General features: G+C 30.5%; 2 protein-coding genes across 2 annotated transcripts; one reads left to right on the forward strand and one right to left on the reverse strand.

Moving 5' to 3' along the window:
* The first annotated feature begins 12,331 nt into the window (after positions 1–12,331).
* Positions 12,332–16,166, forward strand: LOC120068165 (bidirectional sugar transporter N3). The gene is given in 7 exon segments (XM_039019870.1): positions 12,332–12,516; positions 13,216–13,252; positions 13,811–14,021; positions 14,197–14,358; positions 15,534–15,653; positions 15,752–15,960; positions 15,962–16,166. Coding segments are annotated over 7 exon segments (861 nt in total). The 5' UTR covers positions 12,332–12,464; the 3' UTR covers positions 16,032–16,166.
* A 1,184-nt stretch (positions 16,167–17,350) lies between these two features.
* Positions 17,351–23,506, reverse strand: LOC120067069 (serine/threonine-protein kinase PBS1). Its single transcript, XM_039018452.1, has 5 exons — positions 22,627–23,506; positions 21,847–22,052; positions 20,488–20,677; positions 18,447–18,838; positions 17,351–18,359 (listed from the first exon to the last, which is right to left on the reverse strand). Exons 1-5 carry the CDS (start codon positions 22,745–22,747, stop codon positions 17,865–17,867), a joined length of 1,404 nt encoding a protein of 467 aa, XP_038874380.1. The 5' UTR covers positions 22,748–23,506; the 3' UTR covers positions 17,351–17,864.
* Between the last annotated feature and the right edge of the window lie 4,470 nt (positions 23,507–27,976).

A 27,976-nucleotide genomic window follows, 5' to 3' on the forward strand; every position in this document is an offset into this window, starting at 1 on the left:
TTAATTTCTCTCTAACTTTTTAAAAAAATGCATTAAAAGTTGTGGTTTTTATGTATATATTTCTCTTGTTTGGTATTTTAAAGTTTAGAGTATAGTTTTCATTTTAAAATGAAACATTTTTATCTTTGAAGTATATAAGTTTAGTTTTTATTTGTTCTCTCCAGTTTCATAATGATATATTTTTAATCTTGTTTTTTGAGTTTAGTTTTCATTTGGTCTCTAAATTTTAAAATATACTTACTTTTAAACTTTTTTTTGTAATGAATTTATTTTAAATTAATTTTAATAGTGCCCACATTTCATTGATTAATTTTAAATAATTATGATATGAAATTTTTTTAATTAATTTTAATAGTGTGATGGATTGTTTCTGTACAATAGGAGGTATGAGATTTGAATCATAGATCTCTTGATCGTTGGCACATTCATATATCATTTGTGCTATGCTCGCTTTGGTAATAGTACAATGAAAAATTGATGACAATTAGTTTATTTCATTAATTAATAGAAAAATAAACATAAATGATTAAAAATGAGCATTAATTAAAATTCAGGAGTAAAATTGTAAAATTGTGGAATATAGATCAAAATTGAAACTAAATTCAAAATTCAGGGAGAAATATAATTTCTGGAAATTAGAGGCCAAATAAAAACTAGTTAAACTTAAAACATAGGAGTGAAAGTGTAATGTCTCAAAATCTATAAACTAAATGGAAACTTTACTCATAAGTATAGTTCAATTAGCATACAAGTGTGTTAGAAACCACGAGACGAATCTCTTAATTGCCTCCAATTGTACCAAAAAAATTATTAAAAAAAATCCTCTTGCACCAATTTTTTTTTTTTTAAAAATACAACCGTATATCTATATATATTATTGCGGGTCTCAAGAAAAATTCTAGAAGTAATAGGTATGTTTTTTTGGAATCCACATCATTCTTAAAGACAATGGTAGCTTGGTAGACAATATCTTTTTTTTAGTACACTAACTATACCAGAGATGGAAGATCAAACTTTTGACTTTCAGAAAGAGAGTGCATATCGATTTACAATTGAGATAAAATTACGTTGGTGGCATTATTATAGATAATAGATAGAAAGGTATTATAAGTTCAATTCTTAAACTTTTAAGTTTTTGTCAAATAGGTTTCTAGTCTTTAAAAAAGTATTTAACATGTCTCTAAGCTTATTTCAAATTTTTTACTAGGCCCCTAAACTTTACAAATGTTAAATAAATATATGACTTTTCAATTTTATGTATCCAATAGACATCTTCTTTTTTAAAATCAACAATTTTGTTAGACATAAAATTTAATTTGGTGTGTAATAAGACATTAAACGTTGAATTTATATCTAATAAGTATACAAATTTTAAAGTATATCAAATATGTTAAAGATGTATTAGATATAAACTAAAAGATGAAGAACTTAATTAGTTATAAAATCAAAAGTTTAATTAAGGATTCACACTAAAAATTCAAGAACATATTTGAAGATTGATAAAATTTAGGAACCTATTTAATACCCTAATCTAAAAGTTTTATGGAAATAATATTGGTCCTACGATAGTTCTAAAAAATTTCATACCTCGTGAGAGATGGTTGGTTATTGTGATATAACAAGTAGGGCTGACGTGGACATATGGCGGTTTCTAGTAATGGTGTGAGATTGGTTGCTTTGGCTTATTAACATAAAACACATTTATTTATTTATTTTTCTTTTTCTTTTTGGCTTCCCTTGTGCGATTGGGTTTTATCAATCAACACATAAAAAAAAGTCGTTACACACCATCCAATTTTCCTATTATTATCTTTTCGTAGGTTAAATTATACCTTTCGTCTTTGATACTCTTCCGTTCATATCAACTTAATTTATCTATTTTTTAATTTTCAGTGCGATAAATAACATTATTGATTAGAAAAAATTCCGCAAACAAAATTTTCACCTAAACTTCATATGGTTAAATAGTAAACTTGTTTAGAAGGAAAAAAATATAGCCCGTTGAAGAAAAAAAAATTTGCACACTGATACTGTTCATGACACACACTTTGATAGTTAGAGAGTGAAATGATGGTGAAACTTTAAGATTTCATCATTGACTCGTTATAATGATATATTTATAAAGATTTTGTTTTAGTTAGTGTTAAATTAGGGTCAACTTTGGCCAACCTATGAATCACCGAGATGTGGGGGGATTTGGGCCTCCCTCTCCTTTCTAGGTCCATCTGGGTTTTTAGATGTGATTTTGTCCTAATCTCATATCTTTCTTGTTTGATTGATTTTCTCTAAATTTCGCCCAAGGTGTCAGATTGTGTTGTTTTGTCCAAAATTACCTATAATAGTTATTATTATTGATAGTAGTAATAGTACAATAGATGTTAATTATGAATTGAACTATCTTAACTCAAGAAAAGGGATATCCCTATTAGTTATCGTTGAGTTAATGTCATATTGGCGTAACTAAATTATTTATACTTTAATCTCTCTAGACTATGCATTGAAAATAAATTTAATTATGACTATTAATTATTCATAAATTGTTTAATAGAAAGTTGATTAGACATGCGTTTTTTCCTTTTTTTTTTTTTTTTTGGTGAGTAGATGTCAACATGACCAAGTGGTCGAGTAGTGTTATGTATGTGTTGTTGTTTGTTAGTTTTTTTAATGATTCAAATTTATTTTGTTAAAATCCTCAAAGTTTTCTATCAAAATTAAAGGACCATAATAAATATGAAAGCGTAGAGATAAAAATAGAAATGAAACTTCCATAGAAATTTGGCTAATGGTGCAGTGTTGATAGCACTATACTATTACTTGCACATATATACACGTGTCTCTTAAGTTATTCAACATATATATGTTGGGAAAAAAAAAAAGTTATAAATTGAAGGATTTTTTAACAGAGATAATTTTAATTTCTAACTTAGCTTTTTTTTCTTTTTTTCTTTTAATTCGAAAATACAATATCTTTAACAAGTAGAGCAATATTCAAGTTGGCGATTTATTTTATTGGTAAAAGTATGGTTTAAGAAAAATTAATGCACCTACTACCTTTCTTAACATTGAAATTTAAAAGTATACTTTTAAAAAGTACTAAAATACTTATTATATATGTTTTTGTACAAGTAGCTAGTGATATTAGGCTTTAAAACAATTTTTATTTTAATTTATAGGATCCAAACAATATAGCAACTTACTAGGATCTCCTCCATAAAAATCAATCAAATAATTGTTCTCCAAAACACCACAAATAAATCACCAAGCAATCAACCAACAATGGACAACAATAAATCACAAAATTCTGGAACACTAAAAGCAAAGAGCAAACTCGAATTATACGTGAAAAATTCCTTCGATGTGAAGAGTAAAAACCATGAGACTTATGAGGAGCTCACTCTTGTCAACTTCTCTTATTATAATAAAATTGATTTTTTTATCAATCATACAAAGGTTCACTATCCACCAATACTTTCATACATAAAAGATAAATACTTGGGAGATAAAAGGAATGAAAATCAACCAGTTTTACAAATTCTGTTCAACAGTTATTACAGACAAATCAGAGCTCCAAACAACGATCCCACCGTTTAAAACGAGACACTATATGTCCCAAATAGGCTAACCAAATTTCAGCACCATCCAATGGTTCAAACTTCGAATAATCGAAAATTTTGTGAAAGCTGTCACTGAAAAATCGAACTATTGTTTTTCTCTCCAATTTTTTGCTTCTTTTTCACTCTCTTTTTCCTTAGATCATCCTCATATCACATAAAAAAAACCTAGGACTTTCAAGATGAGCTAATCTAAAAAATTAGCCTTAATTGGACTCACAAAATACAAGTCTAAAATAAAGTCTTGCTTGTGCAACAAATGGGCTGGACACCCGAAACGATCTCCCCCTCTAATCTAACACGGGAAAGACTCAATCACATCCATGATCACTTGAACCTTATCCCACAATCTTACTACAAAGCTCAAGCTTGCTTCCGGAAACTACCTTAATTAATTTATCTGCACTATTTTTGTCGGTGTAGACTTTCTTCAGATTCAATCTCTTCTTTTAAATTACATCTCATAGCCAGGGATACTAATGTCAATGTGTTTAATATGAGCATGATACATTGAATTCTTGCTTAAATCCATAGCACTCTGACTATTACAAAATATTACACACTCACCTTGCTTCAAACTCAACTCTTGAATGAATCTTTTAAACCATAACATCCCCTTTCTTGCTTCTACTGTTGTAATATACTCTGCCTCAGTTATGGATAATGCTATGCATTTTTGTAGCTTGGATTGTTGTGAGATGGCTCCCCTTAAAAATATAAACACATAACCTGAGGTAGCTTTCTGTTATCAAGATCACATGTCATGTATGCATCAATATAGCCTTCAAGCATAGGTTTGCCACCTCTATAACACAAACTTAATTTGGAGGTGTCTCCTAAGTATTTGAAGATCCATTTCAATTCTTCCTAGTGAGTCTAATATCAGGTCTAGTACACACCATAGCATACATCGAAGAAGCAACAACAGAAAAGTAATAAATGGATGACATAACTTCTTTCTCTCTCTGTTGTAAGGTAAGCTCTCTTACTTAGCTTAAAGTGAGTTGCTAGTGGTATACTAAAAGGCTTAGCATGTTTCATATTGAACCTTTCCAACACTCCTTTAATATACTTCTCCTGGGATAACCACAATTTCCTACCTTTCCTGACACGAGCAATCTCTCATACCTAAGATTTGCTTTGTAGGACCCAAATATTTCATATCAAATGACTTGGACAAATATTTTTCAAATTTTGAATCATATCTATATCTTGTCCAACTATCAACATATCATCTACATATAAAAAAAGAACAATGAAGTTGCCTATAAGAAACTTTCTAAAATACACAAAAGAATCAGTTGTAGTTCGTTTACAATCATCGCTTATCATAAACGAAAAAAATATCTTGTAATACTGCCTTGGTACCTGTCTAAGCCCATAAAGACTCTTCTTCAACTTGCAAACAAATTTATCTTTCTCTTTTTCTTCAAATCCTTTAGGTTGCTCCATGTAGATCTCTTCATGCAAGTCACCATGTAAAAAAACAGTTTTTACATCAAGTTGCTCAAGACTTACTGCTAATCCCAACACTATTCTGATAGATGTCATTTTGACCACTGAAGAGAAGATCTCATCAAAGTCAACGCCCTTTTTCTGGTTGCATCTCTTAACCACTGATATAGCTTTGTACCTCACTATCTTCTCACCATCCTTCTTGTACTTGAAAACTCATTTGTTTTTCAATACTTTCTTGCCCTTTGGAGGTTGTACTAACTCATAAGTTCCATTCTTTTCTAGGGAATTTATCTCTTTCTTCATTGCATCGAGCCACTGGTTTTTTTCATCATGAAACAAGACCTCTTAATAGTTCTTTGGCTCTCCATCTTCATTAACTAGAATGAACTCTGAGCTTGGATACCTTGTTGAAGGTTTACGCACTCTATTGGACTTTCGAGCCTAAGTATTCTCCACTTGGGGAATAGGTTGCTCCGTCTGCTCATAAACTTCTCTATGAATCATTTCCTCATATGCATCTTTCTCATGAATTTCTTCATCAGATGAAGACTCGTCAAGATCATCATCATCAACATGATATGGTACATTATCATTAGGTTATATCGCATCAACATCATCATGTACATCATCAACATTCTCATTTTTCGACTGAAAAATAAAATAGGTAGAAGTAGAATCATTAGTAGTACCAAAACATAACTCTGAAGTAGAAGTGTATCTTGTACTAAGAAGATCTGTGTCCTTCTCATGCTCAAAGAATACTATATCTCTACTTCTCACTACCTTTTTCTTTTCTGGATCGTAGAGCCTATAACCATACTCTTCATCTCTATACCCATAAAAAACACATGGATTGGTCTTCGAATCAAGCTTTGACTTATGTTCTTTAGGCACATGCATGTATGTCTTGCTGCTAAAGACTCTGAGATGCAAATAAGTGGGATCATGTCCCTTCCATGCTCTTTCTGGAATATCTAGACCAAGAGAAGTTGATGGAGATCGATTAATCAAATATATGACACATTACACTGCTTCACCCCAAAATGTCTTAGGAAGATCAGACATTCTAAGCATACACCTCACCTTCTCCACAATGGTTATGTTTATTCTTTCGGCAACTCCACTGGTTGTGATGTATCAGGCTCTATCTTCTCATGTCTAATGCCATGTTGTGAACAATAATACTTGAACTCATTCAAAGTATACTCACCATCATTATCAGATCGAAGACACTTCAATTTTCTTTCGATCTCCCTTTCTACCATGACATAAAACTTCCTAAAAATCTCGGACACTTGACTTTTTGTTTTTAAAATATACACCCAAGTTCTTCGAGTAGCATCATCAATAAAAATGATAAAAAATATATATATATATTTATTGCCACCAAGTGACTCCACCTTAATAGATCCACAAATATCAGAATGTATTAACTCCATTTTTCCTTACCTTCTAGTGGACTTCCCAAAAAAAGGAAATTCTATGTTGCTTACCTACCAAGCAATGATCACAAGGGTCAAGTGAAACTGTTTTACCAACAGAGAGATTTACCTGCCAACAATTTAATCCTTTTATCACTCATATGCACTAACCTTTGATGCCACAAATTTGGAGAATTCTTTTCTTCTATTGCATTCAACTCAGAAGAACATATGCTTAAGTGTTTTTTATACAAGGAGCAAAACAACTCATCTCAAGCAATGATTATTTAACCCTTAGACAATTTCCATTTATCATCACAAAAGGTATGTCGAAATCCTTCTTGATCAAGGATATTTGCAGATGACAAGTTAAGGCGTAAATTCGGAATACGACGCACATTCTTTAATGTAAGCATGCACCCAATACTTGTCTTCACATGGATATCACCTAACCCAACTATGCTAGTTGAGTTCTCGTTTCCCATATTCACACTACCAAAATCATCAGATTGATAGTTCATTAAATACTCTCTTCTGGGAACACAATGGTATAAAGCACCTGAATCTACCACCCACTCTGTGTTTGAACTCTCTACATGATAACACTCACTGGTTGCACAAATTAAGGTGAAAACCTTATCACTCTGAGAAATAATTGCTCTAGTATTTTTATCATCTTCCTCTTTTTGTGAGTCTTGCTTCTTACTTTGTTCTTTCTTCCAAAGATAGCAAAACTTTTTTATATGGCCAGGCTTGTTACAGTAATGACATGTCCTAGTCTCTTTGTCTCTAGACTTGGATGTCCCTCTTGAGTTACCATGGTGTAGGCCTCTTACTCTTGTTTCTTTCACGATTCTCAGTAGCAAGAGCATGTGAATTATCCTCCCCTATCTCCTTTCATCTTATATCTTCATTGAACATGTTTTGTTTGATAACATCCAAAGACAAAACACCTTCTGGAGCAGAGTTACTATTAATCACAACCAAGATTTCCCAACTGTCCAGCAAATAACTCAATAAGAACAAAGCCTGCAATTCATCATCAAAATCAATCTTCATAGTAGTTAGCTTATTAATAATATCCTAAAATTCACTCAAATGGTTAGAAATAGACTTATCGCCCTTCAATTTCAAATTAACAAGTTGCTTGATAAAAGAAGTTTTATTATGTGCGGTCTTCCTTTCATAAAGACCTTCCAATTTCTTCCACAACTCATATGGGTTGGTCTCCTTAGACACATGGTTGAAAATGCTAATATCAACCTATTGACTATCGCCAAATTTTTTCTCTTTAACTTTCCCCAATCTTTTTCTTCCATGCTCTCTGGTTTTGCAGGTTTAGAAATTGTGTCATATGCTTTTGTGGTTGTTTCAATTGGATCAAAAAAAATCTTCGCAATATAACAAATCCTCCATCATCGGTCTCCAGATGCAATAATTGGTTGATGTCAATTTTATCATTGAATTACCTCCACCGTTACTAGTAGACTCCATAACAATGGTTAAATTAAAACCTACTCTGATATCAATTGATAGGACCCAAATAATAACAACCCACTAGGATCTCCTAAAAAATAATCAACCAAATAATTTTTCTCCAAAACACCACAAATAAATCACTAAATAATCATCAAGCAATCAACCAACAATGTATAGTAATAAACCACAAAATTCCGGAAGACTAAAAGCAGAGAGCACACACAAATTATATGTGAAAAACCTCTTCGATGTGAAGAAAAAACCACGGGACTTGTGAGAAGTCCATCCCTGTCAACTTCTCTTGTTAAGATAAAATTGAGGGAAAAAAACCCAAATCAGTCATACAAAGTTTCACTATCCACCAATACTTTCATACATAAAGATGAATACTTGAGAGATAAAATGAATGAAAATCAACTAGTTTTACAGATTATGTTCGACAGCGATTATGGACAAATTAGAGCTCCAAACAACGATTCAACGTTTCAAAACGAGATCCTATGTGTCTTAAATAGGCTAACCAAATTTCAGCACGATCCAACGGTTCAAACTCCAACAATCAACAACCTTGTGAAAGTTGCCGCTGAAAAACTAAACTGTTGTTTTTCTCTCCGATTTTCTACTTCTTTTTCACTCTCTTTTTCCTTAGGTCATCCCCATATCACATAAATAATAATAATAATAATAATAATAATAATAATAATATAAATATAAAAAAAAAATCTAGGACTTTCAAGATAGGTCAATCTAAAAAATTAACCCCAATTGGGCTCACGAAACACAAGTCTAAAATAAAGTTTTGCTTGTGTAACAAGTGGGCTGAACGAACACCTACAACATATTTGTTAGACGATGTAAGTCTCTACATTATAAATATTTATCAATATAAAAAATAACTCAACTAACCTAAAGTTTTTATATTATCAATATTTTGTTCAAGAGATTTAATTGCCACACCTATAAATTATCAAAATAATATTAATAACTTATCAAAATTTTATCATTAATTACGCTTAGGTGACACTATCTCTTCGAACCTTTACTGGAATGTCACCAAAAATAATAATTAGTTCTGTTTCACAACAATTTTATTATTTATAATTTTCAAAATCATGTTTGTATACAAATACTTTTCTTTCCCTAACATATTAAAAAAAAAAAAAAAAATTAAGGAAGACAAATAAGTTGTATTTTCAAAAAAAAAAAAAAAAAAAATTAGCTATTACTTTGTCCAGTGTAACAGATAAACTAATATAAAAGGCATAATAAATTGAAAAAAATTTATAATAGTACTATACTTTTTATCTATTCACGCTATAAATTTGTGTTCATAAATATTATTTGAACATTAATGTCAATAAATCCCACTATATTTTAAAATCACGTTGATGTAGCACATAATAAAAATTGAGAATATGGAAACTTTTCATATTCGAGAAAATTTTCTACACTATAATTATATCATATATGAATAATTTTTCATACTATCTCTTTATTATGTGTCACGTCATCACTATTTTAATAATAGAAGTTTTTTAATACTATCAGTATTAGAAGTTTTTCAATAAATCGTAATACTCTCATCGTGGTTGAATTATTATTTTTTAATTACAGCAATCACTTTTGTTTAACCTTTTTTAAAATTACCATTTTAGCTGTTAAATTTTTCAATTTTGTCTTCATTAGGCTAGATTTACCATCACCATTATAAAAAATATATATAAAAGATGGTCCATAAGAAGCTAATACGTCTGTAACTTTCAAGAACATTGCAATTAATATTTAGTTTCCTTTTGGGCATACAATTGACAACTCAAAATATTAATTGATCAGTACAAATGGAAAAAGTGGTCATCAAGTAATTAATTAAAATTTCAGGGACGTGGTAAATAATTAGTCAATTAATGTTGTTTGGTAGATAAACTTCATTTTCACAATTGGAAAAGAAAAAAAAAGTAAACCACATTTTGTCAAAACGAGCCTGACTCAATTGATATAGAGACGTGTTAGGGTCTAAGAGGTGTATTCGAATTTTCCTATCCTATTATACTTTTTTTTCCCCATATTTCATACATATGGAAGTAGAAGAAAACTTTTACCACAATCCAGTCTCATCCAAAGATTAAAATATTGGCGTCGATAGAAATGTCAATATCTTAATTTTATGAAAATTGTCGATGTTGATGAATATATTTGAAAATAATATTTAAATTAATAAAGAAACTTGGTGTGTTCTCTATACAAGTTAAAATATCTATTATTTATCTTTTTTTAAAAAATATTTATTATTTATATTATATTTACGCAAGTGACATTTTGTTGCTTATTTTTATGTTTCATGATTCTTTTTTCGATATAATTGAAATGCGAAAATATCGATAGAAATGTCAATATGTAAACAAAATTTTATATAGTTTTTTTAGTACAATATAAATGAGGAATGAAATTTAAACCTCTACTCTAACATCAAAAGAGATAATATTTGTTAAGGTTAAATTATAAATTTGGTACAATTCAATTCTTATAATTTCGATAAAATCTTCACAACAATTGTAAGAAAGAATTTCAATAGAAGGTAGAAATAATCAAACTGACACTTTATTAGTGGCTGTTTATTTTATTATTAAATTATTTAATTGTTTTAGTAAATCCTCATATCATAATTGATAAAAACTCGATAAATATGTGACACATTGCTAAATTTTAAAATCAAAATTCCGCATGCATTACTCAAATTAGAAGTTACAGATTATAATGTATAAATTAAATCGAAATTTATGATGTCATCATATGTGACAAAAATAAATTTAACATCTAGAAAACCTATTATTAAATGACAGACACATCTTTTTCTCAATAAAATAAATTAAAATAATACAGATACATATCTTGAGAGCAATGTATGTGAAGTATTATAGCTTCAGCTTGGTTTATAGCGATTTACCTTTTAGTTGCAATTCATCTTAATTTTAATTGTTTTTATTAAAATTCCAAAAATATTTTAAAGAAATTACATCTAGGTCGTACTCTTTTATTAAGGTTTACCTAGCTAGCACAATTTAACATAAACTTAAAGTTTAAATACTATTTTAATCTCTATATTTTATTTTTAAAATTGATATATATTACAAATTTAGTAAAAAGAAAAAAAAATTGAGTTGAGTTCTTAGAATAACCTGTGAGTCACATTTTTAAGGCATTATTTTAGCTGAAAATCAGAAAATTAATAAAGTTAAAATTATAGTATATATATTACAAAAATAAATAATTAACTAACCATCATGGATTGGCCTAGTAGTAGGAACATAAAAAATGGGCAAATCAACTACTATCAAAATAACAGCTGAATATGAAATAATATGTACAACTGAATCTAATAGCATAAGACTAAGACTAAGAGATCATGGAATCACTTCATGGTGGACACCTATCTAGAATTTAATATCATATAAGTTTCTTGACACTCAAATGTTATAGAGTTGGGCAAAATGTAATTGTTTTCATAAATTATAGATGTCTTGTATATGTATTTTCTTTTCTAAAAAAATCATATTTTTCTTAAACTTTGGATTGTATCAATTAAAACTTCCAATAATTATATCAATTTAAATTCTAACTTTTATAAATGAATCAAATTAGACACTTTATTAATAATTTATATAGTTACGTTAACTTCATTCCGTTTAAAATAATCTCAAACTCACGTAATAAAATTATTCACTTAAAAGAATCACATCAAAGTAACAAGAAAAATTATGGCAACTATTTTCTAAATAAATATAGAAAAATAGAAGAAAACGATGAAATGAAAAACCACTAAAATTTAATTTTTTTAAAATTCATTTTTAACTATTTAAATCCAACGTTTCTATATAGTTATTTAAAGAAGTGTTACACATGTATAGAAGTTGAGCATTCAAAGTTTAAAAACAAAATTATTAATAAATGAGTAAATTTGATTCACTTATAAAAGATTAAAGGTTTAAATTGATACAACTACTGACGGTAGATTTTACTTTCAAAATTTAAGTATATAAATTGATATTTTTTTTTCGTATTATATTACAAACAAAATTGATTACTAAATGCACGTCTATTGTGATAGTCTCATTCAATAATTTCGTAAAACTAAAAAAAAAAAAAAAAAAAAAAAAAAAAAAAAAAAAAAAAGAAGAGTTCGTAAGAGATGTGTGGGAGTAAGCAAAGGTGCACATATGGGTTGGATGCATGATTTTGTGGTAACTTACCTACCAATTCTCCACCTGTATTCAACTTTTCTCTCTCTCTTTCTATACAATCACTTTTCATTCTATATAAATCAAATATCTCCAAATGCTTCTTCTCAATATCATCATCTTCTGTTTTGAGAGAGGGCAAAGGAGAGATAAGGCAAGAAACAGAGGAGAGAGAGAGAGAGAGAGAGGTTAGGGTTTCTTGCCCAGCCAACCTCTCCTTCACACAACAATTACAACAACAAGCTTTCAAGGCAGAAAAAATGGCCATTTTTCACACTCCTCATCTCTTAGTTTTCACATTTGGCATTCTTGGTAATCATTAACCCATTCACATTTTTTTTCCTTTACCCCAACCTAGTATGAATCTCCAACCTCGTTTTATTCCGTTGCACCTAATTTCATGCTCCTTTCATTTATGTACAAAGAATTTTTTTAAAAAAAATTATCATAAAAAATTATCACATGACAGTTTTTTATTTGACAATTATCTGGACTGCACAAAGATAAATGCAACTACTTTGAATATTTTCCTTATTTAATATCTTTTGTTAAATAAGGGTGAATTTGAATAATAATTTTTTACCAAAATATTATAACTATTTGTCTGCTTGAATTAAAAAATATGATCTAAATAATAATCACCGTTTAATATCAGCTAAATAAGATAATGAATGTATCCCATTCAAGAAATGGTCTCTTCCCGTGACTTTCTTTGAAGACCCTTTTGATAATAATTCTTAAAATCAAATCTTACAAAAACAAACCCAAAAATCTATTTTCTTTGTTATCGTGTTATCAAAGAGAAAAATATACCCTTGGTGGGACTGTATTTCTTCTAATTATATAATAACTATTATTGTTTTTATTTATTTAAGTTAATGGTTGTAAAAATGAGAATCAAACTAAACAATTTTTTTTTTTTAAAAAAAAGCATTAATTAATTAATTAATTAGTGAGGCTTGTCACATGCATTAATGGTTTCTCAACTAACTTGAAAATTTTCCGTTGCAGGTAACATCGTTTCCTTCTTTGTCTACTTAGCTCCTTTGTAAGTTTCTCTCTCCTCTTATCCCAATCTCCACTTCTCAATTTCCGTTCTCTTTTAACAATAAAGAATTGTTTGAGATGCTAAGATGATATAAGATGTGAGAAGTTCTAATGTCTGGAGAGTTTTGATCGAATATAAACAATCGAGTATATTCAAGCACTGAGATGGTATAGTATACACGGAAGAAAAATGATGGTGAAATACGAAACACGTTCTGAAAATGGGTCCACAAACAATTAAAATCAGTGAGATAGAATAATGAATCTTCAAACACTGAGATGATATAGGATGTGGGGATATATCATCTCATGTTAGCACCCAAACAGCCTCTAATAAATTTGCCGACACACTCATCATGGGAATTTCTCACTAAAAGGGCATTTGTAGAATTAAATACAATAAAATATATTATTGAAAGTATATGTATTTTTTATTTTTTTTTTTTAGTGTCTCTTTCATACATCTAATAGTTCAGCATTCCTACAAGCAACGAGAAAATAAAGAAAAATAAGGGCATTAAATGGTTGAATTGAAATCTTTTTTCCATTCTCTTCTCAGACCGACATTTTACCGAATATGGAAAAAGAAGTCCACGGAGGGCTTCCACGCCCTACCGTATCTAGTGGCGCTCTTCAGCTCCGCCCTTTGGCTCTACTATGCCTTCCTCAAAACCAACACTTTTCTTCTCATCACCATCAACTCCTTTGGCTGCATCGTTGAGTTTGCCTATTTCATCGTTTTCATCATATTCGCTGCCAACCCAGACAGGGTTAGTCTTTATATTCTTAACATTCTCTCTCGTCTTCATATTAACTAGGGAAAAAATATACATTATTACAAGATCATTTTAAAACAAAAATCTCCTCTTTTAATACCATGTTAAATTATTATTAATCGTGAAAATACATTCGATGATTATTATTATTTTCTTTTCTTTGGGGCAGATGTTGACTATAAGAATCTTTGCTGTGATGAACATGGGACTTTTTGGATTGATCCTTGTGGCCATTCACTTCATTTCCAAACCTTCAAATCGTGTTGATGTTATGGGTTGGATTTGTGTTGCTGTTTCTGTCTCTGTTTTTGCAGCTCCTTTAAGCATTTTGGTGAGTATTTATTTCATTTTCTTTCCATTATTATAGAAATTTTTTATATAATACGGATCCTTACTATATTATCTCATAATTCTAAATCTAATACTCATATAGTTGAAAATATAAATGATGCTAGTACTATAAAGTTTCTCCATTCTCCTAAAAAAAGTCCCTTTTGTTTAAATTAAAGGAACCTGTAAATTATTGTATCTACTCATCTATTTGGAGTTATGGTTTCAAAAATTATCCCATGATCGCAATAATTGCATTAATAATTAAGCAATTCCTTCTCTATTACTTGATTAAGTAACTTTTTTTTGTCTAATTACCTAGGCTAAAATACAAATTGAACTTTCAAGTTTTGTATATATTTCAAATTAGAATTAGTTAGAATTGAAGTTGTTATGAATTTAACTTCTATTACAATTTATATCTAATAAATCAAATGATTTTCAAAAAATCTAAAATTTGTCAAGAATCTATTCGATACAAAATTAAAAATTAAAAAGACAATTAAACACAAAATCGAGAAAGGTATTTGTAAAACAATACAACTTTGGTCTTTTTTGTTAATGTAGAGTAAATTTATAAAAAATACTTTTTGGTTCTTAAGTTTTGAGTTTAGTTTCTATTTAGTCATAGGTTTCAAAATTTTATACTTTAGTTCTCAAGTTTAGAGTTTGGCTTCGATTTAGTCCTTAAGTTTCAAAATATTATAGTTTTACCATTAAGATTTGAGTTTTATTTCAATTTGGTTTCTTAAGTTTCAAGATTTACATTTTTTATCTCTATTTTCACTAAATTCACACTTTCAATCTTTGACATTAATGTCTATTGATTAATTTAAAATAATTATAAAGTGAGATATTAAATTTAATTTTAATAATAACAGAAAATAGCGAAACTTAATTAATTATAATTCTTTTAAATTAACTAATTGACATTACCAGTAAAGATATAAATTGAGTATTTAATGAAAATTCAAATTTAAAAATGTAGATTTTGAAACCTAAGAACTAAATTGAAACGAAATTAGATTTCAACAACGAAATTGTAACATTTTGAAACTTAGAAACTTAGAGATTAAAATTAAAACCAAACTCGAAATTTTAAAAGAAAGAAGCCCAAAATTTTTATTTTCTTCCCCAAATAATAAGTGGATATCATTGACATAACTTTGATTGCAGAGACAAGTGATGGCAACAAAGAGTGTTGAGTTTATGCCATTTACACTCTCATTCTTCCTTACATTGAGTGCCATCATGTGGTTTGCTTATGGCCTTTTCTTGAACGACATATGCATTGCTGTAAGTAAAATATTTACCTTATTTTATTGAATATATCGTTCTTTGGGTCTATGTACTTTCAAAATTATTAAATTAACAAAAAAAATTATTGCGAACAGATTCCAAATGTGTTAGGGTTCATATTGGGATTGCTTCAAATGGTGGTATATGCAATTTATAGAAAGAGGAAGATAATGGAGGAGAAACTGCCAGAACAAGTAGTAGTAAAAAGCATAGCAATTTCTGAGGTTTATGCTATGAAGCCCAACGGAAATGATGCACAAATTAAGGAAGTCATAATAATAAAGAAGGAAACTGAAGAAGAAGACAATCAACTGTGACAAAAGCAATAATAATCAATTTGTGTATATTTTCATTTCTATATACAATTGGGAGTGAACACAACAGCAACAAGAAGAAGATGATGATTGATACATCATCATCAATCACCCAAAAGATGGCTTTTCTCTCTCCTTTCCTCCAACTTTTATCTATTACTATTATAATTAATTACATCCTATTGTTTTCTCACTTCTTTTCTCCTTCATGTTTGTTTATCAAGTTCAAATTATAAATTTAGTTTATGAATTTTGACTCTTTACATACATGTTTTTGCATAATTCTATGTTATGTTGTACCAAAGTATCTAATGTTGAATTTTATGTTTGATGAAATAGGAAACTAATTTCAATTTTGTGTATAATAGATCTACAAATTTAAAAACTTTGAAAGTTTAAGGATTAAATTAATAATTTAGAAAGTTTAAAGACCAAATCGTTTGAAAGTTTTGGGATTAAAATTGTTGTTTAAATGAAGATTAATCATGTTGATGAAAGAAGTATATATACAGAATTGAGTTGGGTGACAAGGCACATTTCAATTGCTTTCATTAAGCCATATCAACATTGCACAACATGCCAAAAGAACTAATATTTGTCTAACAAACTGATAGTGATAGGTCAATGGTAATTACAAAGGCTTATGCATGTAAGAGAAAAGAAAGAGTGTGTGAGCGTGAGCGTGAGTGAGGGATAATTAATTATGTGTATTGGTGAGTTATATAGCGAATTATCTTATTTGGTAGGATATTTGAATCCATCATTTCAGTATTCTATGTGAGAATTAGGAGAGGTAGGAAGCTCTCTCATCTTCCTTGTTATATTGCTATATGATCATAAATAAAATTATTGTTCAACACGACTAAATTTCGGTAGTATCAAATCGACGGTCATTTTTCTTCTTTGTGACCTTCGTTACATTGGTATATGGTGAGAAAGATGGAAAGTAGAATTATAAGTCGAAAGAAAAATGTTGAACACCAAGACTAACGAACAAACGAAACCAAACTCAAGTGATGAATGTCATGAGGAGATGACCAAAAGGTGCTTGTTGAATTGAATATACTTAAACCATTGTTTGAAGGAGTTGCAATAGGTTAACCCCTCAGATGTTCCTGCATTCGTTATGAGTTCTTCAACATGTCTTTTGATGCGTATGACTAGAGATGTTCATGGGACGGAACAAGGTCGGGGATGGCTTCCCCACTCCCCGTTCCCCATTCCCTATATCATTCTTCATCCCCCTCCCCACTCCTAGATTAGTATTTAGGCTGAATTTGTTGTTTCAGTTTTATTGTATATGTAAAGAAGCTAAGTGAAAGTAAGTTAGGTGCATTGGTATGAAATTTGAGGGGGAAAAAAAAGAACACCAGCTTGTGGTTTATGGGAAGAAGAAAATAGCAAAATTGGCTGATTGAAACAGTTTTGTATCTCTTTGGTTGTACTACCAAGTTCATCATACAGGACATAAGCAAATCAAAAATGCCAAGCCTGAGGTTTTCAATTCTTTTTTCTTTTCCTTCTGAGTCTATCTCTCTCTACATTCTCCTCCACCATGCTTGCCTTTTCTTCTTCTTCTTCTTTTCTTCTTCTTCCTCATGTGTAGGTAAGGGAATTCATAAAAGAGGAAATTTTTAACTGAACAAAGTTGAGAAAAAGTGTCGATCAAAGTCCCTTTAAGGATCAACCCAACCCCTACATCAATTGCTTTGCTGCTCAAAATGACACGGAGTAGCAGCCTACAAGCAACGACTTAGAAGCTTGAATAAGCCCTCCTAACATCGGAACTTCTTTGTTCTTACTCGAGTGATCAAACATAGTGCAGGAAAGAAGGAGACGGACTGGTAACAGAGGTGATCATTCCTTTTGCATCTCTTCTTCTAATTGCATTTACTTATCCATTAGAGCCATCAAAACTGCCTTGTGTACTCTGTCGTCTTTTTTCACGCCAATTCTCTCCCCACATCTTGGCCTCAGCGACTGCACGCTCTCTGTCTAAATCCCTATTCAAAATCCTAGCAGTCTCCCTTGGGGAGTCATCCTTCTCGGGACCATCTAATGGCCACCTTCGTCCAGATGCCCCCCCTTCTTCATTCTTTACCACCCCTCCACCTTTCTCGTCTCTGTTCCGTCTTTCATCCCGATCACCGGAAGCTCTCTGAGCAGCAGCAGCAGTACCTGAAGGAGAACTTGGATCGTAGGATTGATTTGCTAAATAAGACAGGGCAGTAACCACATCTCCAATGAGCGGGCGGGCTGCAGCCTGTTCTTGAGTACACATGGATGCCACAGCTAAAGCCTGGTAAAGACCTCGCATGGGATACCGCCCCTGCAACTGTGGATCAGCCAATTTTGAGAATCTTCTGCGATCGTTAAAAAATGGGCGCGCCTGCATTGTATAAAACAAGACCAATTATAATTAGCACGCAACAAAACATGATTGAAGCTGCTGAAAAAAATAGCATATACATCTTACCCATGTGACAAGGTTCTGTTCTCCTTGGGGTCGGGTGCTATCAATGGCTCTCCGTCCAGTAATCAACTCTAAGAAGACAACACCGAAACTATAAACATCAGACTTGACAGTTAATTGTCCAGTCATGGCGTATTCGGGAGCACAGTAACCATAAGTTCCCATGACCCTGGTGGAAACGTGAGATTTATCTCCAACAGGGCCAAGCTTTGCAAGGCCAAAATCAGAAAGCTTTGGATGGTATCCCTCATCAAGTAATATATTGGAAGATTTGAAGTCTCTATAAATAACTGGAGGGTTGGCCTTGTCATGCAAGTACTCTAAACCCCTGGCTGCACCAGCAGCTATTTTCATTCTTGTGTTCCAATCTAGGGGTTCCTTCTCAGGTGGAATTTCTGAGTAAGAAGAAAAAAATCATCATCAAGATACAATGACATAAGCTAAAAGTACTTAAAGTTTGCTTTGGAAGTAAAGTAACATTCTTCATGGAGAAAATTACAAGGGAGAACAAGAAATTCTCTCAAAATCCAGCAGAATCCCATTCCCATTGGCAGTATACATGCATATATAAAGTAATAATTATAGAGATCTTTAGAAAGAGATCTTTATAAGAAGGTAAAAACCTGACAAAGTATAAAGCACGATTCCCAATTGGTAAGCCCTAAGCTAAAAATAAAATATTTCTATTGGTTCATTCTTTTTGGGAGGATAAGGAATGTCATTCCAATTCTCCCATTTTAGAGGGTACCACTACCATTTTTTCTCACCTTTTGTTACCTTTTTCTATCAACTTTGATTCTGATTCTAAACATTAGTAAACAATGCCATGATAGTCCTCTACATTTAGATTCTGATTCTAAAACAACTTTAGTAAAAAGACAATATTAGAAATTTTATTAACTTGCTACAATTTTTATTCATGTTCTTCCTTATTCCTATTATCTATTAAGTAAATGGAATTAATATGATCAAGCATATAACAACACTCCTCTCAAGCATATTTCTAAGTGGCTGCACGAAACAATTAAATGAAAAGATTGATATGACAGATTTACTACATTTTGTTCATAAACTAGACTAGCAAGTTATCACAACACACATCTCTCAAATTCCAACACATGTATAATTTCACATTGTAACAACACTGATGATATGGCCAAATAGACAAGCTTACAAAATTCATAAAAATGGATAACATTGGAAATAACAAGGAATTTTTTCCTTAAAAATCACATAACCACATGCAAGATAAAGTTCCCGAGACATGGACCTCCCTTCACCCCTTTCCAAGAAGCTCAATAACTTCAAGAATGTCGCAAGGGGGAGATTATGAACAACAGACAGTAAATAAGTCAACAAGAGGTCCTCTTTTCTATGTAGTCATAGATTACCTGGAAATTTATCTCGTATTTAGATGAAAATTACTTCCAAAAACTAAAAAGAAAAGGTTTGTTTTGATTTCAACAGTATTCTTTGATTTCCACATAAAACTCATGTCAGTTCATAACATGAGACTTGTTATTTCAGCACAAACAAGTAATGTTGATCCAGAAAAACTTATTTCAGCGCATAACATGAGACTTCACTTTGGTTACTTCAACCCCATCTCCAAAAACAGTCCTTTGGTCCATCTAGCATGCTCTTTCATCAGATAGAATGGTCTTTGAATAACAGCTTTAGGGCAATAGAAATCTAGCTGCCATTTGGTATAAGTTAGGAATAGTAGATCTAAAAGGTAACCTAATAGTAACGAGGTATGCTTTCTCCAAGAGCCCACATCAGGCTAACAAATTCATAAAAATTCTGTCTCAACCTTTCTCAAAGTATGTTCTAGGCTATATCTAATCTTAAATTAACAAGAAAAGTGGAAATATAGTGTGGAATGACAAAAGTGCAAGTGGGAGCTAAGAGTGGCTTACAATCAAAACATTAGATCTAAATTCAAATTTCGTGCTAAATTGTAGGGTGTGACGAACAAAGGACTTCTAACAAGATAATACATATATTGAATTTTTATTCACATGTGGCTCAGGAGAAATGTTACCATGAAGATGATCTTCCAATGATCCCAAAGGCATGAACTCATACACAAGAAGCCGTTGATCTCCATCAGCACAGTAACCAATCAGATTCACCAAATTTGGATGATGTAGAAGGCTAAGCATGAGAACTTCCACAAGAAATTCTCTGTTGCCTTGAAGACCATTCCTATCCAACTGTTTTACAGCAACAATCTGCAGCAAAATATACAGATCAGAAATTTCCATTGAAAGAGGAAGATTGCTCAAAAGTTAATTCTGATTCCCTCCCAATGCACAAAGATCAAGACTAATTTTTGGACGTAACTAAAGCCGCCTATAATTATTGGAAGATCAATCCACAGTTCAGTAGATAGTGTATAAAATAATATCGTAAAGGAATTATTCAGTTCTCAGACATATACATCTATAAATCTATTGGTCCTTAAATTTATGTCATTAAATTCAGTTAAAATAGTACCACAATTCATCTTGGCCACATCAATTTTCCCTTGGAAGTTAATCAAGTGTAATAGCTTCAGGGCATAAAATAGTACAATATAACCTAATTAAATGCTTATAGCTTCAATCTTATTATAAAAAATATAAAAACTAAAATAAAATAAAATAATACTAATACCTTCAGCTTGAATGCCAAAATATGAGAGGAAAATGGCCATTAGCAATTTATATAAAATATTAAACTAAAAATAAAAATAAAAAATTTAAAAATCCGAACTCCTGAGAACATTTAATATGGCAGGAAAATTGTATAATTATTTCAGATGGGATGTAGATCCCTATCATGATCTTTGGTGCCAGTTTAAGAAGGTAAAATTTTCAAGTTAAAGTCCTACAATTTATACATATATGAATATATATGTGTGACAAGACATGTCGATTTTAGATAGTAGTTCTGCATGGATACGAGTTGTGCAAGTCTGGAAGACTTAAATTCGTTCTTAACAATCTGATTCCTCCTTTCTGCTACAAGTAATAAATCAACTCCAAACTATTTTTCTGGCCTAAGGAACTTCTAAGCTACTTAAAAGAAACAATATTTTGTTTTTGACAACAATAACTAGCTAACATAATATAAGTTCTAGATGACTCATCATTTCTTCAAATAGATAATTGATATTAATTTCATCCTCCTTACAAGTCCTTAATGGATATGTATCTTGCAGATCATGAAGACTAATTCTCATGTCTCCTTTCCCTTCAAGTAAAAGGTCAATTCCAAACTATTTTCCCAGCATAAGATAATCTGAATTTACTTTGGGGAAAGAGCAAACAAGAATATCCAAGTCTAACATATAATTGAAATTTGTATGCTCATGCCTGTAACAGTATATATTTGATGTCTTAAAATATAGACACACAACCTGGCCTGTGCTTTCGAGCCGCCCTTTGTATACACGTCCAAATCCTCCTTCCCCAATAAAACACTCTGGTCTAAAATTCTTCGTCGCAATTGCAAGTTCCCGAAAAGTGAATGTTTGAGCAGAAATGTTGACAAGAGGCGTATCCTTTGGAATCTGCTGTTCCCTTTTGGAACCTCCATTACTTTTCGATCTAAGTTTGTCTATTCCTGGAAGCAAAACATATCATCGGAGCAATTAAGTAACAGATCCATTTGAAGCATGCAGCCCTCCTACCAATCTAAATTTTAGGATCTGACCTCCGAAAAATTAGGGAAAGAGATTTGGAGTATTAAACTCCATTTGCAGAAAAGATCATGAAGCCACTATCGAAAAGTGGAAGAATCTAATACTGGAAAACCCTATTGACTAGCATACAAACATGATTGATGCAGAATACAAAAAAATGGATGAACACAATTGCCAGATTTGGTGACCTATCAAGTAATTGATTGCGACTCTGATCCCTATTACAAACCCATCAGTTAGATAAATCATACTACAGAATTCACCATGATTCCTCAAATGAAAAGAACACAAGTCTATCAAATTTAAGAAAATCTACTGGGGTCCACTAATAGTAGCTCCACAAAATTTTTTCCATCGAATCAAAACCTTTCATAGACTAACAAGAAGCAAGTAAAGGAACAACAATGAAGAATCGTTTAAACTTAGATCAAGAACACACGGATTTTTCAGCAGAGACAATCCAGATCAAGAACAAGAGAGAAGAGAGAAACTCACCAGAAGGCAATTTGGCAATGTTCGGTGGAACCATTGGATGGTCTTGCTTACCATCATCGCTTTCCTTTTCAGGATTCAACTTCTCCTCTTCCCTCGAATCGAAACAAGGAAAACAACCCATATCCTCAAATCAAAAACCCAATCCTCAAAATCCTTTTACTCCCCAAAAACACAATAACAAACGGAAGAATTGATCTTAAACGCCGCCAGACTCGATCAAAAACTCAAAATCCAATCCAATTACCACGAAAAACAAAGAAATCACATCAAAGGTCAGTCCAAATCTGTCCGTTCCTAAAAATTTTCAGTCCCCCAGAAGGTTCCCCCGATCGGGTAGGTGAAAAAAACGAAGAAACAAACAGAGAGAAAGAGAAAGTAGAAGAATCAAAACAGTATAGAAATACGAATAAAGGATGTTGAAGAGAAGAGAAGAGAAGAGGGCGAGGGTCGTTAAGGAAAAACTAAAGGTTTCGTGTGAGATAGATTAACTGAGTTTGTACAGTGAAAATGAAGAGCCAGAAGAAGAAGAGCCGGCTTTGCTTTGAACTCTATTCGGCTTCCACACGCCCTTGTAATTACAGCAACCCCATTTATTCAATTAACAAAACAGAATAAAAAAATCAAGTGGAAAAGGGGGAAAAAGGTAAAGAAAATCCCATCTCAAATTCACATCCACTGTTCCATGAATAATTGAATAATGATCCAATTATGCATTCATTTCTTTGAATTGTTTTGTTGGGTCGCGTTTATCAGAGAGACCGAACACAGGGTTAAACTGAAGCAGTGAATAAAAGAGATACCTCAAATGGCGGGACTGGTGGATTCCACCTTCAACTCATCTCTTTGTTTATTCAAAGCTTTCATTTTTTTTTTCTCTCTCTCTCTTCAATTTCTTCCCTTTTTTGCGTTCTTCTGACGCTGATTTCAATTCAACCAATCACACCATTTCCATCATCACCATCGGATTCAAATCGGACGGTTTTCGATACACTTTCCGGTTTTATTCGTGATCAAAAAAATGAAAACTTTTCAAAATTTTCAAGTAATCGAATGAAATTCCACAGCCAAAATATCGTTTTTCCACAGATTTTTTCGAACTATCAAATATTTGACCACTACGAGCAGCTAAACACAATATAGTAGTCTCGTTAAATAATTTTAATAAAAAAATTTTCATTGAGGATACTTTTTAATACTCTCAAGGAGTGAAAGCTTTCTTTGATTTTTCCTTACTAGAGAAGACAAATATTAATTACAATTACATACTTCATTAAGTGGATGTAGTATCACTTATCAGTGACGAGTATTCAATTATCATTGTTTATTATAGAAAAACAAAAGATAGCTTAATTTTAGGACCATTTTATTTTAATCTTATCTTCTATTGTTCATCTTTTTTCCTACTAGATTCTCGCTCATTTCTTTTACTCTATTTATCTAGTTTCTCGCATCTTTCTCATTTTGAACTTTATTTTTCATGTTTATAACTTTTTCCCTTCCCTACATTCTTGCTCTTTACTCCTTTACTGCTTTCTCACTCCTTTTTTAAACTCATTTTTCCCTTGCCTTTTTCCTTTTTTCTTTCTTTCTTTCTTTCTTTCTTCATAAGTTAGTTAAAAGCTATGGATCCTGTTATAACATCAACAAAGTCAACTCAATGGCATCCAAAACTTTGTTTAAGAATATGAATTGTAAAAGATTTAATACATCCTAATTTATTAGTTTAAACTTTTAAGATAAAATAAACACAAATATAAGGAGAAATTATTTGTTATAACTTAAATATATTGTAGTATAAAATAAATTAGCATTTTAGGCATATAACCATTTTGAATTTTTGTTTTTGTTTTTTTTTAAAAAAAAAATTAAATATGTAATAATTGTGTCCTTATATTATATTTTCTAGAAAGGTTATAGAGATAGACAAATACGTCAAGGAAATAAAATTGTACAGTGATGATTTTTTAAAAGATTGGAAGAGTATTTAGAGAGTCCAGAGGTAGAGGATGAGATGTTTGCTAGGAAGAATATTAGTTAGAAATTTTGAAAAATAAAATATGTTTCCTTCAAAATGCACTATTTATTTTTCTTTTTCTTCTCTCTTTCACATATCTCCCCAACTTTTTTTTTTCCTCTTTAAATTACTTTTCCTCATACGAATTTTTCTTTAAAATTTCTCTCTTAAAAAAAATCATATTCAATATATTGAAAATTTTAAAAGTCAACCCGAATATTACTAAGTTGATTAAGATATTATATTATCGATTAAAAGGTATCAAATATTCGATATTTTCTATCTTCACATGTTGAAATATGAAAACAACTTATTTCTAGTGATTTAAAAGATCGTTCTATTAGATCTTTTAATTTAAGAGGAAACTTTTGACTTTTACTTATGATTTTTTGTGAATGGGTCCATTTAAATTATAAATTTGATTATAGATTGCAATTATCCAAATTAAAATATAAAAACTTTTATGAACCAATCATAAATCATGCTTATAATTTCTAAAAAAACCATGCTTACAAAATTCAACTAACTAAACATTAGAAATTATGTTGAGCCCAATTATGAAAAGTAGTCAACCTAATCATACAATCGGAGAAATTAAAAACACTAATTAAACTAATTCATTACATTTATTAGAATTAAAATATAAAAAAGAATGTAATTTAAAGTTAAAAGATTCGACTCATCCTTCTTATATTGTCAAAAATAAATAAATAAATAATCTAATTGAGGCTAGTAATTGCATCAACTTTTTTTTAATACTTGCACCACTGATTCAAGTACTTGGTTTAAGTTGTAATGCCTATTTAAACTTTAAACGGATGAAATTAAAATTTAATTAAAGTCCAAAAAATGAACTCAACCCTCTGCTTTCAAAAGCATGAATGGTACTTTTTCATAAATTTTAAAATATAATGGCCTGATTTCTATATTTTCACAAATATTTATATATAGATTTTCAATTTAGTTTATTGTTGATGATTTTGAAGGGATATAAATGGTTAGCCTAATTGGTCTAATTCAATTCTGATTAATGTTGTTAATGGTAATTAGTTTAGTTTAGTTTTGTACAAAATTTGGCTTTAGCATCTATATTGATGGGTAAAGAACCCAACTTACTTCAATCAATTTTAGTGAAATTTTTAAGTAAACTTAATTAAGCTTTTCATTTTATTCATCCTTGCCATTGTTGTAAAAACAATAATATTGACTTTTAGATTTTCCCTTCACATAGAGATTCCATCTTAAATTTAATTTTCAGTACTTTATAAGAATTATGAGTTCTCCATATTTTGAACGTGAGACCCTCGACATGCCTCTCAAAAGATGATACCTCTTTAGATTCACCACTCTTGGGTTAGATCCTAATTTTTTCTTAAACCAAATACGTTTTTAGACTTCATTAACTTGAGTACCTTACAAGATAAATTTGAGATCTGATCTCAAAATAAATTGACAATAAGAAGAGTAACTCATACTATTAAATAATCATAGGCTTCCTTCCATGGTGTGCCTCTCTAGATTCCAAATTCTTAAGTCAAATTTCTTTTTTTAAAAAAAAAAAATGAATATATGGTTGGACTTTATGGACTCTAATACCAAATTAGGTAAACATAAGGTCCATTTCAAAACCAATTGATAATGAGAAGAGAAACTTGTGTATCATATAAAGATCGTGAGATCTCTTCTATCTTTCCATTGAAACAAATATAGTGTATTTAATCTCATAATTTTTCTTTGTTGATGTCCTACTCTTTCTCAAATCCTATCTTCATATATATTTCTAAACTTTAGACTAATTAACTCATCTGAACCATTTTGGGGAAATATATAATATAATATAGAAAATTGGAGTAAATATTGAGAAACAAACATGTAAACACTAAGTGTGATTGCTCTCTTTAAGAAGATTCAAACTTTCTACGATTTATATTTCTTTATATCAACAACTGATGCAAGAGTTATTCTCTAACATGTTTCTTTAAAAATACAATAACGTAATTAAAATATTGTGTAGTTCAAACCACTCTATATCGAAAGATTGGACTTAAAATTCCATAGAACGCACCACACGAAAAAATGAAGTATAAAGGAATGCAAAAATACCCTACTTTTGACTTGGGCAATGTTATATAGATATGTTTATAAGTCAAATTTAATATTTAAAAAATAATAATAGTGAAGAAAAAGAAAAGGTTTCCACCGACAATATTCGAAAAGGCCAAACACACAATGGTGGGTTTAAAAGGATTTTCCCATATGAGCAAAGATTCTCATTTCCACCAATATCTCACTTTCTTTCTCCGTCTAAGAACTTTCCCATTCTCTCTTTTCTTTTCCCATCATATTTCTCATCTTCTCACACCTTCTCATTCTTTAATTATTTGATTTTTAATAAATCTTAAATTTAGTTTTTCGAAATTAATTTTTACTGTAATTAGTTAAATAATAATAATAATTTTTATATAATATAAATATGTTTTAAGAATTTATAGTTAAAATGTTAATTGATAACATAAAAGAAATTTTTAAAATCGATGATAAACTAGTAGTAGGGACTAAATTTAAGATATATTAAATGTACAGAGACTAAAAATTGACAAATGAAAATAGAAAGACTAAAGCTGAACCAATTTCAAAGTAATAGGGATTATAATGGTATTTTTATTACGATTTATGTCCTAAATCTTGTGGTTTGTAATGTATAAAAAAATTAATTTATTTAATAAAATAAGGAGTTAATTTTATTTGACATTTAGACTTTGTAACTCAATCCAATAAATTAAGATCCAAAATTATTTCTTGTAACTTGAATAGTATGATATTCAAATGATAATTTAAATTATCTATATTATATGGATAAGGTTGAGTATCTTATCCTGGTAACACTATGAATACAACATATTTTGTAAGCGTTACGAATGATTTGATCCAATTCACTCATGTAAAGACATGCAGGTGAAGATATTCTATACAAAGAATTTGTATAAGACCAAACCGAGAAATAATTAATCTCTATTTGTAACACTGTTGACTAAAGAGATTAATATTTAATAAGATGACCATACGTAACTTGATCTCAATTCTGAGTGAGTTATAGACTACTGCTTGTGAGAGTTTGTCTTTTGATTTGTGTGGGTTAGAGTGGCTCATGTCACTGGTTCAATAAGCATGCCATTTTGGGGATAGGACCAAGTGGGGAGCTGAGAACATAACTATGCAAAATAGAATTCACTCATTTCCTACTTTAGTCTAAGTAGATGAGTTGTTCCCTTAATGATAACTTTGGATCTTAAAAGGTAATCCATTTTCCTTGTAGTTCTCCTCTATAAAAAGCAT

Source organism: Benincasa hispida, chromosome 12, assembly GCF_009727055.1.
Source record: "Benincasa hispida cultivar B227 chromosome 12, ASM972705v1, whole genome shotgun sequence".
Taxonomy (NCBI): Eukaryota; Viridiplantae; Streptophyta; class Magnoliopsida; order Cucurbitales; family Cucurbitaceae; genus Benincasa; species Benincasa hispida.

What these genes read in the sequence shown, in the direction of transcription:
- LOC120067069 (XM_039018452.1), bottom strand. Translation starts at nt 22,747, where the DNA reads ATGGGTTGTTTTCCTTGTTTCGATTCGAGGGAAGAGGAGAAGTTGAAT. An exon ending in CATTGCCAAATTGCCTTCTG is followed by an intron (nt 22,053 to 22,626) that starts GTGAGTTTCTCT and finishes TTTTGCTTCCAG; the next exon opens with GAATAGACAAACTTAGATCG. An exon ending in GGCTCGAAAGCACAGGCCAG is followed by an intron (nt 20,678 to 21,846) that starts GTTGTGTGTCTA and finishes ATTTTGCTGCAG; the next exon opens with ATTGTTGCTGTAAAACAGTT.